Source organism: Kogia breviceps, chromosome 9 (assembly GCF_026419965.1).
Source record: "Kogia breviceps isolate mKogBre1 chromosome 9, mKogBre1 haplotype 1, whole genome shotgun sequence".
NCBI lineage: Eukaryota > Metazoa > Chordata > Mammalia > Artiodactyla > Physeteridae > Kogia > Kogia breviceps.
In genome coordinates, this window is record NC_081318.1 from 24572532 (window position 1) to 24587702 (window position 15171).

A 15171-nucleotide genomic window follows, 5' to 3' on the forward strand; every position below is an offset into this window, starting at 1 on the left:
GGTTCTGAGAAATGTAAAGCAACTTTGTTCCCATTAATGAAACTGCCATTCCTAACAGTTGGCACACCATCTATTTTAGCAATAAGATGATTAGAAACACACTGAACTTTGACTCACTTTTTTACAAAGACATTTATTTTAGAAACGAGAGTGACACTACTTTACGTACTCCCCCACAAAGTACTGAGAAGAAAGCATCATTCTATGGCATTGAAAACAGTGATGTTAACTCTAGCATCTAGGTGTTACTGGATGACTTAGTACTGCCCGGCAACACAGGTCTTACCAAGAATCTCTACACTCTGCATCCTGAGGGGCTTTCTCCTAATTTGAAACGTCTCTTCTTGAGTGGAGAGAGTAATTCCTTGATGCTCTTTTTCAAAATTCTCACCAATCTAACGTTTTTCCTTACTCCACATATTATCATTACAACACTGAAATTGCTTTAACTCTTTGCTGACTGACAATAACTGATGACTTGAAGTAGAAGAAACACCCAAGCAAGCTTCCTGACTTTTTATAAGGTACCTTCTACCTGCAGAGGCTCTAATTCTAGAGGTTTCTCAGATGTAAAATATGCAACTTTCATTTGAGAAAATTAGACCGTTTGAATGGGAAAAACTAATGCCAATTTAAGATAAAAATGTGATCATTTTGTAGAAATTATTTTAGAAATTACTTAAAATCTCAGATCAATATAATAAGTGCAGGCACCATTTATTTACTTAAAATGTTCTGTTAATACAGTTATTTTGTTGTAGGTTATAGTCTGGTACATAGTAGTCTATGTATTCAACTGGAATTAAGACCCAAGGCACATGTGTTGACTCAGTTCTCATAAGTCAAAAATGTACATTACTGGGCTTCCCTGGTGGCGCAGTGGTTGAGAGTCCGCCTGCCGATGCAGGAGACACGGGTTCGTGCCCTGGTCCGGGAAGATCCCACATGCCGCGGAGCAGCTAAGCCCGTGAGCCATGGCCGCTGGGCCTGCGCGTCCGGAGCCTGTGCTTCGCAACGGGAGAGGCCACAGCAGTGAGAGGCCCGCATACCGCAAAAAAAAAAAAAAATGTACATTACTTCTGATACTTTGTTGTTAGAGATGAGGGAGGCATCATCTCACTTTTCCAGAGAAGATTTTGGATTTGGTATTTTAGATCAAGATACTAATGAAGTTAGAGTTACATAAAAGAGCTAACTTCATTCTGTTCTACAGTCCTGAACTGCAGCCTTATTTTCAGTCATGCAAATAAACCTTCTTGGCCATAAGGAGGAGCAGTTAGGAGAATGAATGAAAACCTCAGACTGTCTTTTTGATGGCACAATATCAAATACAAAGCCCTTCATGACTGTTGTTCAACCTGAATCACAAAGCATTTACAGCTTCCGATTTAGGATGAATTATTCTGTTAATATATAATAATAGGTAATCTATTAGCCAGCTGGCCTAAAGAAATAGGTCTTAGTAACATTTTAATATTTACTTGGAAAAAACAACATATTATTATTCATCATCTATGATTATGGCTTTCTAACTCGAGTTGAAAACATGCTGCAAACACCCCCTACCCCCTGCCCCCGTGCTTCTGTCGTGAATAGACCTTATAAGTCCATGGTTTCAGTCATCTCTCATGTGCCTGTCTTATGTGATTATCATGAAACAATACAGGTTTTTACTGCACCACCATTACTAGATTGGGAGCTCCTCAAGAAGTAGACTATAAACTCCAAGTAGGTAAGAACTTCCCAAATTATTCACGGATGTATTCCTAGAACCCAGTGCATAGGCACTGAGGAAATTTTTGTTTACTAAAGGGAAGAGACCTGGTCTTACTCATCAATGTATTCTCAGCTTGACATGATGTTTGGAATATCATAGGTACTCAGCAAATGTTGGTTGAATGGATTTACTGATAATAAATTAACACCCAGGGTAATAACAAATATTTTTCTAACTTTTTATCATATAAGAGTAAACCCCAAAACAGTTTCCAGTTACATAACTGACCATAGTTTCTAATTATATTACAGTCAATTCAATTAACTTTTACTCTCTTTAATTTTGCTTTGATAGTTTCTAAAACCTAAGTAAAATTACTGAGATCACTAGTTAAGAGGAGTCTCTATAATAAAACCATTGTTATCTACACACAAATTACTTATTCATAACAGGAAAAACAGTAACTATACAGTGGAGAAGTTGAATAACATCTTAACCCATGATGAAGATTAATATCAAACATATATGTACCGCCGTGTCCATTGTAGCATTATTAACAATACCCAAGACGTGCAAACAACCTAAGTCCCCATTGATGTTCATATATATACACACATTGGAATATTATCCAGCCATGAAAAGAAAGAAATCTTGCCATTTGTGACAATATGATGGACCTAAGAGGGCATTATGCTAAGTGAAATAAGTCAGACAAAGACAAATACCATATGGTCTACCTTATATATGGAATCTTAAAAGAAAACAAAAACAAAACAAAACTGAGCTCATAGATTCAGAAAACAGATTGGTGGGTGCTGCAGGCGGGAGGTTGGGGGTGGTGGGAAGGAGTGAGTGAAATGTGTGAAGGGGGTCAAAAGTACAAAAGTACAAACTTCCAGTTATAAAATAATAAGTCCTAGGATTGTAATGTATAGCATGGTGACTATAGTTAATAATACTATATCGTATTTTTGAAAGTTGATTAGAGAGTAGATCTTAGAAGTTCTCACCATAAGAAAAAAAGTTTCATAATTCTGTGGTGATGGGTATTAACTAGACTTATTGTGAGGATCATTTTGCAATATATACAAATATATTTGAATCATGCTGTACACCTGAAACTAATATAACATTATATGTCAATTATATCTCAACTTAAGAAAAAGGATTACCGGGAGTTCTCTGGTTGCCTAATGGTTAGGGCAAGCCGCGTGGCTAGGTGGAAAAAAAAAAAAAAAAAAGCCTATCAACCAGGCATTCCGTGCCTTGAGAAAGACACCACATCAAGTATTACATACCATTCAAAAAATGTAAAACTTCAATCTAATCATGAAGAAACATTAGACAAGTCCAAACTGACTCATTCTATAAAACAACTGGCCCATGTTGAACAAAATGTCATTGTCATGAAAGACGAAGAAAAGCTGAGGAACTATTGCAGATTAAAGGAAAGCAAAGAGACACGACAACTAAATGCAATATGTGATCCTGGGTAGGGTCTTAGATTGGAGAAAAAAATCCATAAAAGGCATTATCAGGATAACTGACAAAATTATAACATAGACCGTAGTCTAAATAAAAGTATTGTATCAGTGTTAAACTTGCTGAATATGATAACTGTATTGTGCTTATGTAAGATAATAAATCCTTGCTTTCAGAAAATACACACTGAGGTAATTAAGGATAAAGGGGCAGGATGTATGTTTGAATCTACTCTCAGATGGTTCAAAAAATCAGATATGTATATGGATTGAGAGAGAGCGCAAGTGAGCAAATATGACGAAATGTTAAAAATTGGTGAATCTGGGTAGAGTATGGGAATTATTTGTGTTCTTTCAATTTGCTTTTAAATTTGAAACTATTTCAAAATTAAAAGTTAAAAAAGTCAAAGATGATATCTTAAAAAAGCAGAAATTGCTTAAAATAAAATACCATTTATTTGCAAGTTAAAAAAAACCAACCAAACCAAAATAACCACCCCTCATAAAAACAAAACCACAATCCTGATGAATGGTTTTACGTGATGAATGGTTAGTAGTTTCAGGTGTCCACCTATGGCATATAGTCTACAGCATTACTAATTCTATACAATAGTGGTTCCTTTAATTGTCCTCGTATGGTTGTTCTCTACATTGAAAATGAGTGTCCTGTTAGGCCAGGGGCCTAATTAAACTAAACCAGTAAAATTGATTTTCCCCACTAAACTTTTTCTTATGATGTTTATTGCAAAGAATGAGCATTGTCAATATTTCTTCTTTAGCCCAATTGAAATGAAAATTCGTAAAAAATTAGTAACTTTTAATTGTTGCCTATCATGTGCCATGTAGTGGCCTAGGTGATGGCAAAACAAAGAGGAAGAAGTTGTGATGTGTTTCTTGACGAATTCAGACTAGTGGGAGAGTCAGCCATTTAATCAGAATGATTTATTACAGGAGTAGGAAAATGGGGCAGTTATTTGTCTGTGGGAGCTAGTTTCTCAGAAGAAGTGACATCTGAAGGATGAATAGGAGCTTTCCAGGTGGAGGGGAAGGATATTTGTTTCCAGGTGTAAGGAGTAGCATGTGCAAAGGCTCAAAGCCTTGAAAAGTTCAATACTCATTTCTAATTTATGCCAGATGTAGTTCAGAGGCATTAAAACCTACGTCAGCTGCTTTAAAAAATATTTTTATTGTGAAATATTATACACGTTCATAAAAGTGCATAAAACATAACTATCAGCTTGCTGAATTATTACAAGGCAAATATACATGTAACGATCATGAGGTCAAAATCTATAAAATGGCCAGTAGCCCCCAAATTGGCACCCCTTCCCTCCCAGTACGCTTCCCAACCTTCTACCCAAACCACTGTTCTATTATTTAACAGTTGCTTTAGCTAATGGATACAGCCACATAACCTACAACTGTATCATCTCTCTCTAAAATTCCCTCATGTCCCACACTCCCTCCCCACCCAGTTAAACAACTGTTTGCTTGTTGATTTCTGCAAAGGGTGAGAAATCCAGCAAGTGTGTTTGGAGCATAAAGTTGTGAAGTTGTGGGAGGGACAAGTATAATAGTAAGTATTTATTATTGTTATACCTGAACTGTGTTCCAGGTCCTGCTGGGCACTTTATTCATTCACTGATTTCCCACGACACTGAAAGTAGCAGACAGCCGAGGAAACTGAGGTTCAAGACAGGTTCTCACTTGTTTAGAGACACAAAACTCATGAATGGTGGAGATGGGACTAAGACCTAGATTTTTCTGGCTTCAAAACAAATGCTTTTTTTTTTTTTTTCCAACGCAGCTTGTGGGATCTTAGTTCCCCAACTGGGAATCGAACCCCGGTCCCCTGCAGTGAAAGTGTAGAGCCCTAACCACTGGACCACCAGGGATTCCCCATGTGCTCTTTCTACTAATGGTTTTTGTTGAGATTTGACTTCTTCATATGGAAAATGAACAGTCAACAGAAATGTTAAATTGGGAAGTAATATTATTATATTCGTTTGGACTATAATTCTGTTGATAGTGTGGAATAATGGAGAGAGGGAGAGATGGTGGTAGGGAGACCATGGAGGTAGTTATTGAAATGGTTCAGAGATGAGGTTTTGGACTAGAAGATTGATGGTGCCCATGGAGAGAGGACACTATTTCCTAGACTTTTCTGAGGTGTAACCAATGGTGCTAGGTTAGACGCTGGGGATAAGTGAGATGAGAAACCTTGTACACAGGTAACTTGCATTACTTTGCATCTCTGCATGTGCTCCTTTCTATGACTCCAAGGGCTCTACCTTGATAGCCTGAATAGATAGCAACACTGTTGATTAAAATTTGGAAGAGGAAGAACAGGTTTTTTCGTGAGAAGGTAGGTTCAGTTTGGACCCTGCTAATTTTGAGATGCCTGGGGAAATTCAGATTATCTGCCTCCTGGGTAGTCAGAAATAGAGCTGAGAGGCTTCAGGGACAGGTCTGAGCTGAAGATAAAATTTTAGGAATAATCAAAATATATAATCCGAACACATGTAACTTGAGGTACAGGACCTGGACTCAGACCTACGTTTAAATCTTAGGTCAAACACAAATTATCTGTGTCCTAATTTGTAAAATGGGATAATATCTAACCCAGGAACTTAGTAAGGATTCAGTGAAAAACCAGAAAGCACTTAGCACCTTGTCTGAGTTCAAGAAGTGACAAAATTATCTTTAGCTATTATTATTAGATTATAATACAGACTTACTTATGAACATACTCCACTATAACAAAAAACATTTTTTAAAATGGAATTCACTTAGATGCTATCTGAAATGCATTTGAATGGAAGACCTATAAGGCATGATTTGGTGCCGTGTCACATGGCAGCATGGTGCATGCACTGTGTCACCTGGCCAGGAAGACCTAAGTGTGCTTTTAGCACCAGGAATGGAAACTTTAAGCCCATGTTCGGGGAGTGGGGCGTGGGGGTGGTTCCTAGTAGGTGACTTACCTCCAGGGCAGCAGGTACAACCTACTCCCTACTGTCCTTAAAATAAACATCTTAGGGAAAGCAGTATCATCTTTTTTCATATTATGTTGCTTGCTTAGATGTTAAGTTCTAGAATTGATAATAGATCAACAGTTTAATATTTGTCCTTCTAAATCAATTTTTCCATGACCCTTTCTAAATGTTCAGCCTCTATTTTGGTCCATAATTTGATTTGTAAATAATTATGAATTTAATTATTTGTGTTGTAAAATGCCACATCATAATCAAAGCTGGAAAAATCTGGACCAGAATATGTATGTCCTATAGGAACTATAACTGCTTCTACTCGTTGTTAGGTTTTTATACTGTTTTAGAGAGATTTGTTTAGAACAGATGGGAAAATCTTAAAGAAAGCAACAAAATGATGAGAAAAGTGAAGGAGTCACTAAAGTTTATTTATACAAGGCCAGCACATTGACCCACTTAGTCACTTTAAAGAATTGGTCTGACAAGTGTTTCCTTGTTATGCTCTTCTTAAAGGCATCATCAAGCATTAAGAAAAAAAGAAACAAGAAAAGCAATCCAGCAGCTTTAATTAGTATCATTCTTGAAATATATATTGTGATAGACTACATGCAAAGATCATCACAATAATTGCTTCCATTCCTATATGCATATTCCTTTGAAATGTGTCTTGGCTAGTAGTCCTATCAAGAAGGGAAATTTAAAATATGGCACATATGAACCTATCTACAAAACAGAGACTCACAGACATAGAGATCAGACTTGTGCCAAGGGGGAGGGAGGGAGGGAGAGGGGTGGACTGGGAATTTGGAGTTGGTAGATGCAAACTATTACATTTAGAATGCATAAACAACAAGGTCCTACTGTATAGCACAGGGAACTATATCCAGTCTCCTGGAATAAACCATAATGGAAAAGAATATTAAAAAAAGAATGTACACATGTATAAAACTGAGTCACTTTGCTACACAGCAGAGATTGGCACAATATTGTAAATCAACTATACTTCAATTAAAAAAATTTAAAAAGAAGGGAAATTTATCTCCCCAGTTTCTGAATATGTACTGGCCTTTTGACTTTCTTTGACCAATAGAATGTGGTGGAAGTGATGTCAAGTTTCTGCTTCAAGGGGTCTTGCAGTTCCCACTCTGTATTTGCTTGGCGTGCTGCCACAATGTGAAGATGCCCAGGATAATATTGAGGATGAAAGGCTACAAGGGGAGAGAGAGGTCCAGCCAATAGTCAGCACTAACCGCCAGCCATAAGTGTACCCAGTCAAGCTGCCAGATGACCGTAGCAACTACATGCATGATACCAGACAAGGCCAGAGAGCACATAAAGTGGCTTTAAGGCACTGATTCTAGGGTGGTTTGCTACGCAGTAATAATATGTATGTGCGTATATGTAATATATACACATACACACACTCACATATATATTCTCTAACCTGGAAAATGAGAGAATATTTTTAAGCTGTAAGAGGGTCTTAGGTTAATCAGTAGGATGCACTTGCAGACTTTAAGGATCAAAAATTTCCTTAAAGCTGTAATGATGTGTCGCCTAGGTTGCTGCAGTGAACAACGAAAGGGAAGACAAATAATTTTTCTGTGATGGTTTGTGCATAGTGTTTTTAGAGGTAGGGTGAAAATTCTAGACGATGTTCAAAGTCTCTTTAAACTCTAGGGCCCTGTGAAATTCAGTCGTGATTTCAGCAACTCCATTCCCACTTCGTGAACTTGTACACGGCATTTTAATACCTTTCACAAATGACAGGATCTACTGGCTCATCTTTCACATACAATGTGATCCCAAACAGCTGTGGTACAGTGTAGGCAACACAGTATAGCCAGCATAACATAGTGACTCAGGTCATGAGTTCCAGAGCCATACCGTTTGGGTTCAAATGCTGGTTCAGTTGCCTATCAGCTGTAACCTTGATGAGTTATTTAACCATTCTTTGCCTCAGTTTCTCCCCCTGAAGAATGGAATGATAACAAAATCTCATTGGATTGTTGTTAGGATTAAATGAGTTAATGCTTGAGCTAAAAACATGTTACTCAAAACATGTCAGATACTAGCATTGTTATTTTATAAAGGGAATGATCTTGGTCCTACACTCAGTTCTGTTAACTGTGTGACATTCAGCAAATCAGTTAACCTATCTGGGTTTCAGTTTTCTGCCTGTAAAGTAAGGTTTACTACGTAACGTCCATGGTTTCTTTTCCTCTTTAAAATTCTATGATTCAGGGTTCAATATTTGTTCTACCCACATGCACATTACAATCGTCTATAATTCTAATTTTTCAAAGATTGTTTAGAACTTATTCTATTAGCAAGCAATTTTGAGGACCCTCTAGTAATGACCACTTTGAAGTACAATATAAATAATACTGCATTTACTCGGGAAACTAAACATTTTTAATTCACATCTGGTCAGCAAACATTTACAACTCTTACATATCCAAAGCGATGCCTTTTCAGGTTTATGAAAACTTAAAATTGTATATTCATTTTTTAAACCCATGATAAATTTGCTTATTAAAGTAGGAAAAGATCTTCCAAAAGTGAAGACAATATTTCACCTCAAATTTTACCAAATATCTCCAGTGTTAAATAAAATCCACTGTTAAGGGTCACGTTTAAAATTTTTTTCTATTGTTTTGCTTAACCATATTGCACACAATATTATAAAAATGTGATTTTTAAAATTGGCTTCGTAACACCATCATGTGGACGTAGTTTATTTTACACTGGTTTATAAATTGTGGCATTTCATTTTAGTTTGATGTTTTGTGTTGCTTCTTGACAATGGGACAGATAAAAAGATCAAACATACTAAGGTGACCAGTTAGTATGTAGAATGTACAGTACGTGGAATTCCTTTTTTAAAGTTTTTCATTTTCCTATCCTTTTCCTGTCACCCCATAATCAAGCTGCTACCATCCCTCAGCACCTATGCAAATGTTCCATTCAATATTTTTACACTAACAAATTTATCAATTACTGGATCTACTACAAACTTAACTTTGAATTCTGAAAATAGATTTCAGTCACTCATTTGTTCTTACACAAGCCTATCTACGAAACTTTCTTTTTCAGGGATCCGAAAACTGGCAAGCTAACTACGAAGTGGATCTTGGGGGTGGGGGTGGGGGGGAGAGATGGAGATAAACAAAGCAAAGGGGCTTTTTCTGTCTTAAAATTTTCATGTTTGCTTCTGGAGCAAGAATTCTATCCTAGGAGTCGGGGAGAAGGCGGGAGGCGTCTCTTCTGCCCCCGAGCAGCCGCACACGGGTTTGCTGAATTTGACAGACCACTGAGATCTTGGGGGATTTTCCAAGCTGGACGAGAGCGCCGATGAGAAAAAGTGCGTACAGCCCACGTGACCCAACTTCACTTTCAGGTGCCAGAAGCGAAGCGCAGCTGCAGTCAATACCGATCTTCCACCAACTACATTGTTTTCCTCGCAAGGACCTGATAAAACCCCTGAAGTTCTGAGAGCCACACTTCGGAAATTGTTGGGTTTAAAAAAAAAAAAGTTCCACTTGTACCATTTATAAACACGCTGACAACTTTTTCGGAATCACCACGATTTACGGCTTACGCATTTCCCAAGCCTTTTCCTACAGTTCCCTCCCTTGCTTTTCCAAGCCTCCCGTTTCGGTTCCACGGAAAGAAGAAAAGCGATAGCAACAGTTTGGTTGCCCAGCAGCCCGTCTCCCGGGCGCAATCACCGCACCAGGGGCCTCACACCTCTCGGCCCACGAAGCCCAGGACTTCGGCTCCCCGTCCGCCGGGGAGGTGCGGGAGTACGGCCTCTTCAAAACCCGGGCCGCGGTCCCGCGGCACCCGCGCCGGGCCGCAGAGCGTCGCCTCCCCACCGTCGGGGGCGCCGGGCTGGGCGCATGCGCGCGGCGCTCCCGGGCGTGCCGGCCACACTCCCCCCACCCACTCCGAGAGCTTGTCACTTCCTGCCCTCGCCCCATCTCCGTCCGGGGTCAGTCAGTCGCTCCCTGTCGCAGCCGGCGAGTCTCTGCTTCCCCTTTCCTACCCGTTTCGCGGCGGCAGCTCAGGCTCTTCGTGGAGGGGGAGACAGAGAAAGAGAGAGACTGACTTAATAAAGTTTCCTGAAACAACAACTATTACCAAAAAGAGCCCAAGGCGGGGGAAAACCCCATCCTTCCCCGCCCCTCTCCAAAAGCCTGAGGGACCGTCGCAGGTGGAGCGGCGCTGGGGGGAGCCGGGCTCCGGCGGCAGCCGTTGCCCTGGCAAGGGGCGCCTCCGGTCCTGCCCGCTCCGGTTCCGGCTCCTTCGGTGGCGGCGGCAGCGGCTGCGGGGCGGTTCCTCCTGTCAACTGCCTGCGCCCGCGCGCCGTCCGCCCGCCCGCCCGCCCAGCTCCACAGCGCGGAGGGACGCCGTGAGCCGCCGCCACAGCCGTCGCCTCGGGCCGCGGAGGGACGTGGTGAGCTGCGGCGCTTCCGCGTCAGCGCCGGCGGGGAATCTTTGGGAGCGCGTCGGGCCCGAACCCCGGTCCCTTCTCGCGGTCCGCCGAGGCTGCGCCAGGTGGGGCCCGAAGCCGCCTCCCACGCCAGGCTGTCCCCGCGGCCGTCCGGCCTGCCTTCCTTCCGCCCGCCCGTCGGCCCGCCCTAGGAGTTCAGTAAGTTGGGCGCACTTGGTTGGGGGGACGGGGGCTCAGCCGGGGAGACCCTGGCGCACGTGCGTCGCGGGAGGGCGCGACGTGGGCCGACCGCCGGCGGGAGCTACACCTCGGCCGCCCGGCCGGCGCGCCCCCCGCCCCGCGGGCCCCGGCGCCGGCCGTGCGCGCTGCGCTCCGCGCCTCCGTCTCCGCGCGCGCCCGCCCGGGAAGGCGAGGCCGCCGCCGCCGCCGCCGCCCGCGCAGCCGGCCAGGCCCTCGCCTTACGCGCCCGGGGCTGCGTTTCCGGGTAGGGCGATGGACCTGTGCGGGAGTTCGGGCTGAAAAAGCCTTCGTGCGTTTTTCTTTCTCAGTTCGAGAGGAAGGTGCAGGGCTGTGGAGGGAAAGCGGAGGACAAGCGGAGGGCGGGTGAGGGGAACGTTTCAGGAAAATGCAGCCAGAACCCCCCCAGGAAGTTCAGGCTGAGTGACGGGTTTGTGCTTCTTTCAACAGCCAAGCCGCAATGAAGAGCTTCTTACAGTGAAAGGAAAGTAGGTCGCGCCCACTGAAAATGCCTTTAAGGGACAAATACTGTCAGACTGACCACCATCATCACGGATGCTGTGAACCAGGTATACGCCTTTCTTCAGTTACTTTGCCCTCCACCAGAGCCACTCTGCCTTCTGTTTTCTTTTAGTTCTCCTTACCTGCTGCCCAAGAAGACATTCCTACCTAAGCAGGCTATAATTTCCCCCAGCATAAAACCAGTTATGAAGCTAAAAGCTTGTACAAACAAGAGATCTCCTCTGCTTGATCCCTTAAAAAAAAGTACTGCAAGTGTCACCTTAAATCTTTTCCACAAGATCAATTACTCAATCCCCTTTCCTTCTCTTTCAAGGCAGCCTGCAGTTAGTAGTATGCCCTCATGCTCTGTGAATGTTTAAAACTGAAGAGAAAGGAAAAAATGGGTAGTAGAATACTGGCATTTATCTTCGAGGAAGCTGTTTCATGTAAATTTTTAAAAACTAAAAGTTTTTCATGCTTTGGTAGTGCTTGAAGACAGAATAATGCTTAAACCTAAAAATGAGTTTAGTTTGGGCTAAGAAAAGTTTGCTGAAGTCAACTTGTTGGAAGAATCAGGTTTTGTTAAGTGGAACCTCTTAAAGAAATTCCTTGGACAGAACACATTGTTGCAAAATCTGAATATTTAGGTAGAATACATAAATATTTTTAGGATAGTTTGTTCAGTGGAACTCTTTTTGAGTTGAATTTATGAAATGAAGTTGCTTTTTGGAGTCTCATGAAGAGTTTTACAACACTTTAATAAATGTGATATATAAACTCTTAATAGTTTCTCTGCTTATTAGAAGTATGATGTGCTTTGTCACAAACATTTAGAGGTACAGCTTAAAAAGGGAATCCTTGAATACACACTGTCACTAAACCAACTAAGGGCTCTTCTGTTACAGTTCAAAGGCAGTTGTTTATCATTATTTTTGACCTCAAAGTTATTAGGACTTTTTAATACTTTGCTTGTTTTTTTGTTGGAGTATTTTAACTGCACTAATGTACTTGGTTATGTCACAGTAGAGTTCATGTAAAGTAGAGTACTTTTTTTGTATAATGGGAAAAAATGGCAATGGTAAAAGGGGAAGAACTATTTTCGGAACACTTTGGTACACATGAGAATAAAATTTGTACTATGACCCTATCCCAACTGATTTGCTGAAAATAATACCTCTGCTAGTAAAACAGGCAATCCCAGGGTGGAATCCAGTGTTTATTCAACTGTTCCCTGATCTACCTACCTTTCACCATCCTTTCTGCTGCATATTTTGTGTATTTGAAGTGATGATATATCACTTACGTTTTGCCAAATGTGAATGGATTTTGCTAGTTTTGAAGTAGAAAGCTGTGAATGACTTCTTATACTTGTGTTCCACTGTCTTTTTATTCCATTTTTTTCTGAGAAGTCATTTGAGTTGCATTAGTTAATTAAATCATCATATTAAAACTTCTTATTTAGGAAGAAATTTATTTGGTCACTCATTTCTTTAGTTCTTTGACAAATCATTATTGAGCACCAGTTAGGTGCTAGGCACTGTTCAAGGCAATGGGAATATAAGTGGTGAACAAAACAGATAAGCTCACTCCCTCATGGAACGTTGGAGTGGGAAGAGATAGACGTAAGTAAACAAGTAAGATAATTTGTGACCATACCTTATTTAGTGTATTCTGGTAATTAAAGTTTTCTAGATACTTTAATGTCTTTTTAAAGAGGTTTTCCAGAGTTGAACTTTTAGATATGTATTGGAACTTTTCTGCTGCTTTTTCTCCCTCATTAACACAAATGCAGAAAAGTTGCATTAATTGAAAAATTTCAACTTTATTTTGCCAGGAACTTTTCCCATGCAACTTATTTTTCAGACTGTCAGGTCAAAAGTGGTTGGTATTTCTTCACTTTCTTAGTTAGAAGTAAACACTTTCTGAGGATTTAGTTCAGTGGAAAGCCGAAAGTTTAACTTACGGGGTAGTTAATTGTCATTATTTCAGAGGAAGGTATATGGGCCAAGTGGGAGGTTGTTTCCATTATTGAGAGGAATATGTTATGGTAGTTTTAAAAGGAGGCTGCCCTCAGATGGAGGAAAGATGATGACATGATGTTTGAGAAGTTCTTTTAATGAGCTGTCCCAAGAGGTCTGACCTCCTTTGGATTAAGAACGATAGGTGAGTTCTGAATGAGAACAGTGTGTTCCTGAGCAGGTCTTGATAGGATGGATCAATTTGTATTGAGGGGTGGTGTTATAAGTCTGTCAGTATATGTAAACTATATTCTTAGTCATGTTTTAAGAAAGTTTTTTCTTAGAGGAATTTTCAAATGTTCAGAAGTAAAGAGAATGGTAGAAGGAACCTGATGTAGCCATCACACAACTCCATCAGTTATCAATATGTGGACAAGCTCTTTTGATCTGTATTCTCCCATCCCCACAATTCCCTTCTCCATCCTCCAACTGCTCCCCTGCTCTCTACTGTTTGAAAGCAAATCTCAGACATTATAGGTAGAAGGATATTTTAAGGGGCTTGTTTTAAGGTAGGAGAGACTCTTAAAAAAGTAGGTGTTTTATTCTGGGAAGTGTGTTCTTGGAAGGATGTAAAGAAAGGTGTTAACTTCTGAGCGTTTGTGTTTTTTGGCTGGAGAGAGATGCTCTTTTTTTCCTGAATGGTCATGTAACCTGATCTTGGGAGGGATGTTAGGATATGTAAGAGGAAATTTTATAAAATACTAACATATAAAGTTTTTTTAGGATTGAGAGTATGTTTTCATGAAGAAAGAAAAGTTTCTTACAAGGGGACCTACACAGATGTGTATACCAAATGAATGTATCCACTCATAACTGAACTAACCCTGGGGTTATTTTGAATGGTGTCTCAGGATGTAATGTATTCTGATGGTACCAGTGATGGTTATGGGTAACAAAATTTTGCTCTAGCTTTAAAATCAGATGTTGTTATGTGGAAGTGGAAGTTAGTGTATTACAGGGAGTTTTCTGGAACATGTACCTAAATGAGCAAAGGGGGCTCTAAGGAGAAGTTTCCATTTTTTTCCCCCTTATTCATTACTCTTTTTTTCGTTTTTCCTTTCTAGAATTCTTGTCACTTACAGAGCCAGGCCTTCGAGCTTTTTAGTTCTTTAAAATTGTATAACTTGTACCCTATCTTCCGTAGTTGTTATTTTTTGTAATCAGTTATTAGTTGTTACAGTGTACAAATACTGGAAAGAACATCTAACCTAAATAAATGATATCATCAATCTATTTACAAACTTCTACTGTTGTTTCTCAAAGGGGTTGCATTCTGCTTCTCTTAGATTTTGGAAAAGATTTTTCAGTTTTTGGTGTCAGAAAGCAGTTGATTTGTAGATGATGATGATGATGGTGCTAGAACATTTATTGAGCCTTTACTATATTCCAGGCTCTGATTTAACCAGGTACCAGCATTAGCTAATTTAATCCTCACACAACCCTATGATTTGGGTACTTTTATTATCTGCATTTTAGAGATGAGAGCAGAGAAATCAGAGAGTGTAATTTGCCCTAGTGGTATCTAGTTATTGGTAGAAAAAGAATTTCAGTACAGTCAGTTCAGGTCTGGAGTCTTCTGTTCTTAACCACTGCAGTTAGTGCCAATGTCAAATATTCCCAAAATGAGTTGTGTTTGTGTGTATGTTTTAAAAAATACCTCAAAGTTTCTCTTAAAATTGGGAAAATTTTGCTTAATGGAATGATTTGGTCCTGAGACATAGTTCCTCCCATTTGTGTACACTGAACTTAAGAGTTGAAGCCCAAAAGAGAA

At 40.4% G+C, this 15171-nt stretch overlaps 1 protein-coding gene across 6 annotated transcripts in view; it reads left to right on the top strand.

The window, feature by feature from the left end:
* Positions 1 to 15171, top strand: part of ZNF800 (zinc finger protein 800) — a 157271-nt gene that overhangs the window by 95426 nt on the left and 46674 nt on the right. For 4 of the 6 annotated variants that reach the window (XR_010842121.1, XM_059074208.2, XM_067042256.1 and 1 more), the window contains exons 1-2: positions 10157 to 10842; positions 11332 to 11450. Coding sequence is in view for 5 of the 6 variants with exons in the window: in XM_059074208.2 (XP_058930191.1) it covers positions 11390 to 11450 (61 nt within the window). In the remaining variant the exon portion in view is untranslated. Of the gene's footprint in view, positions 1 to 10156; positions 10843 to 11046; positions 11129 to 11331; positions 11451 to 15171 lie in introns of those variants that run through there. The other 2 variants (XM_067042254.1, XM_067042253.1) reach the window with 2 other exon arrangements.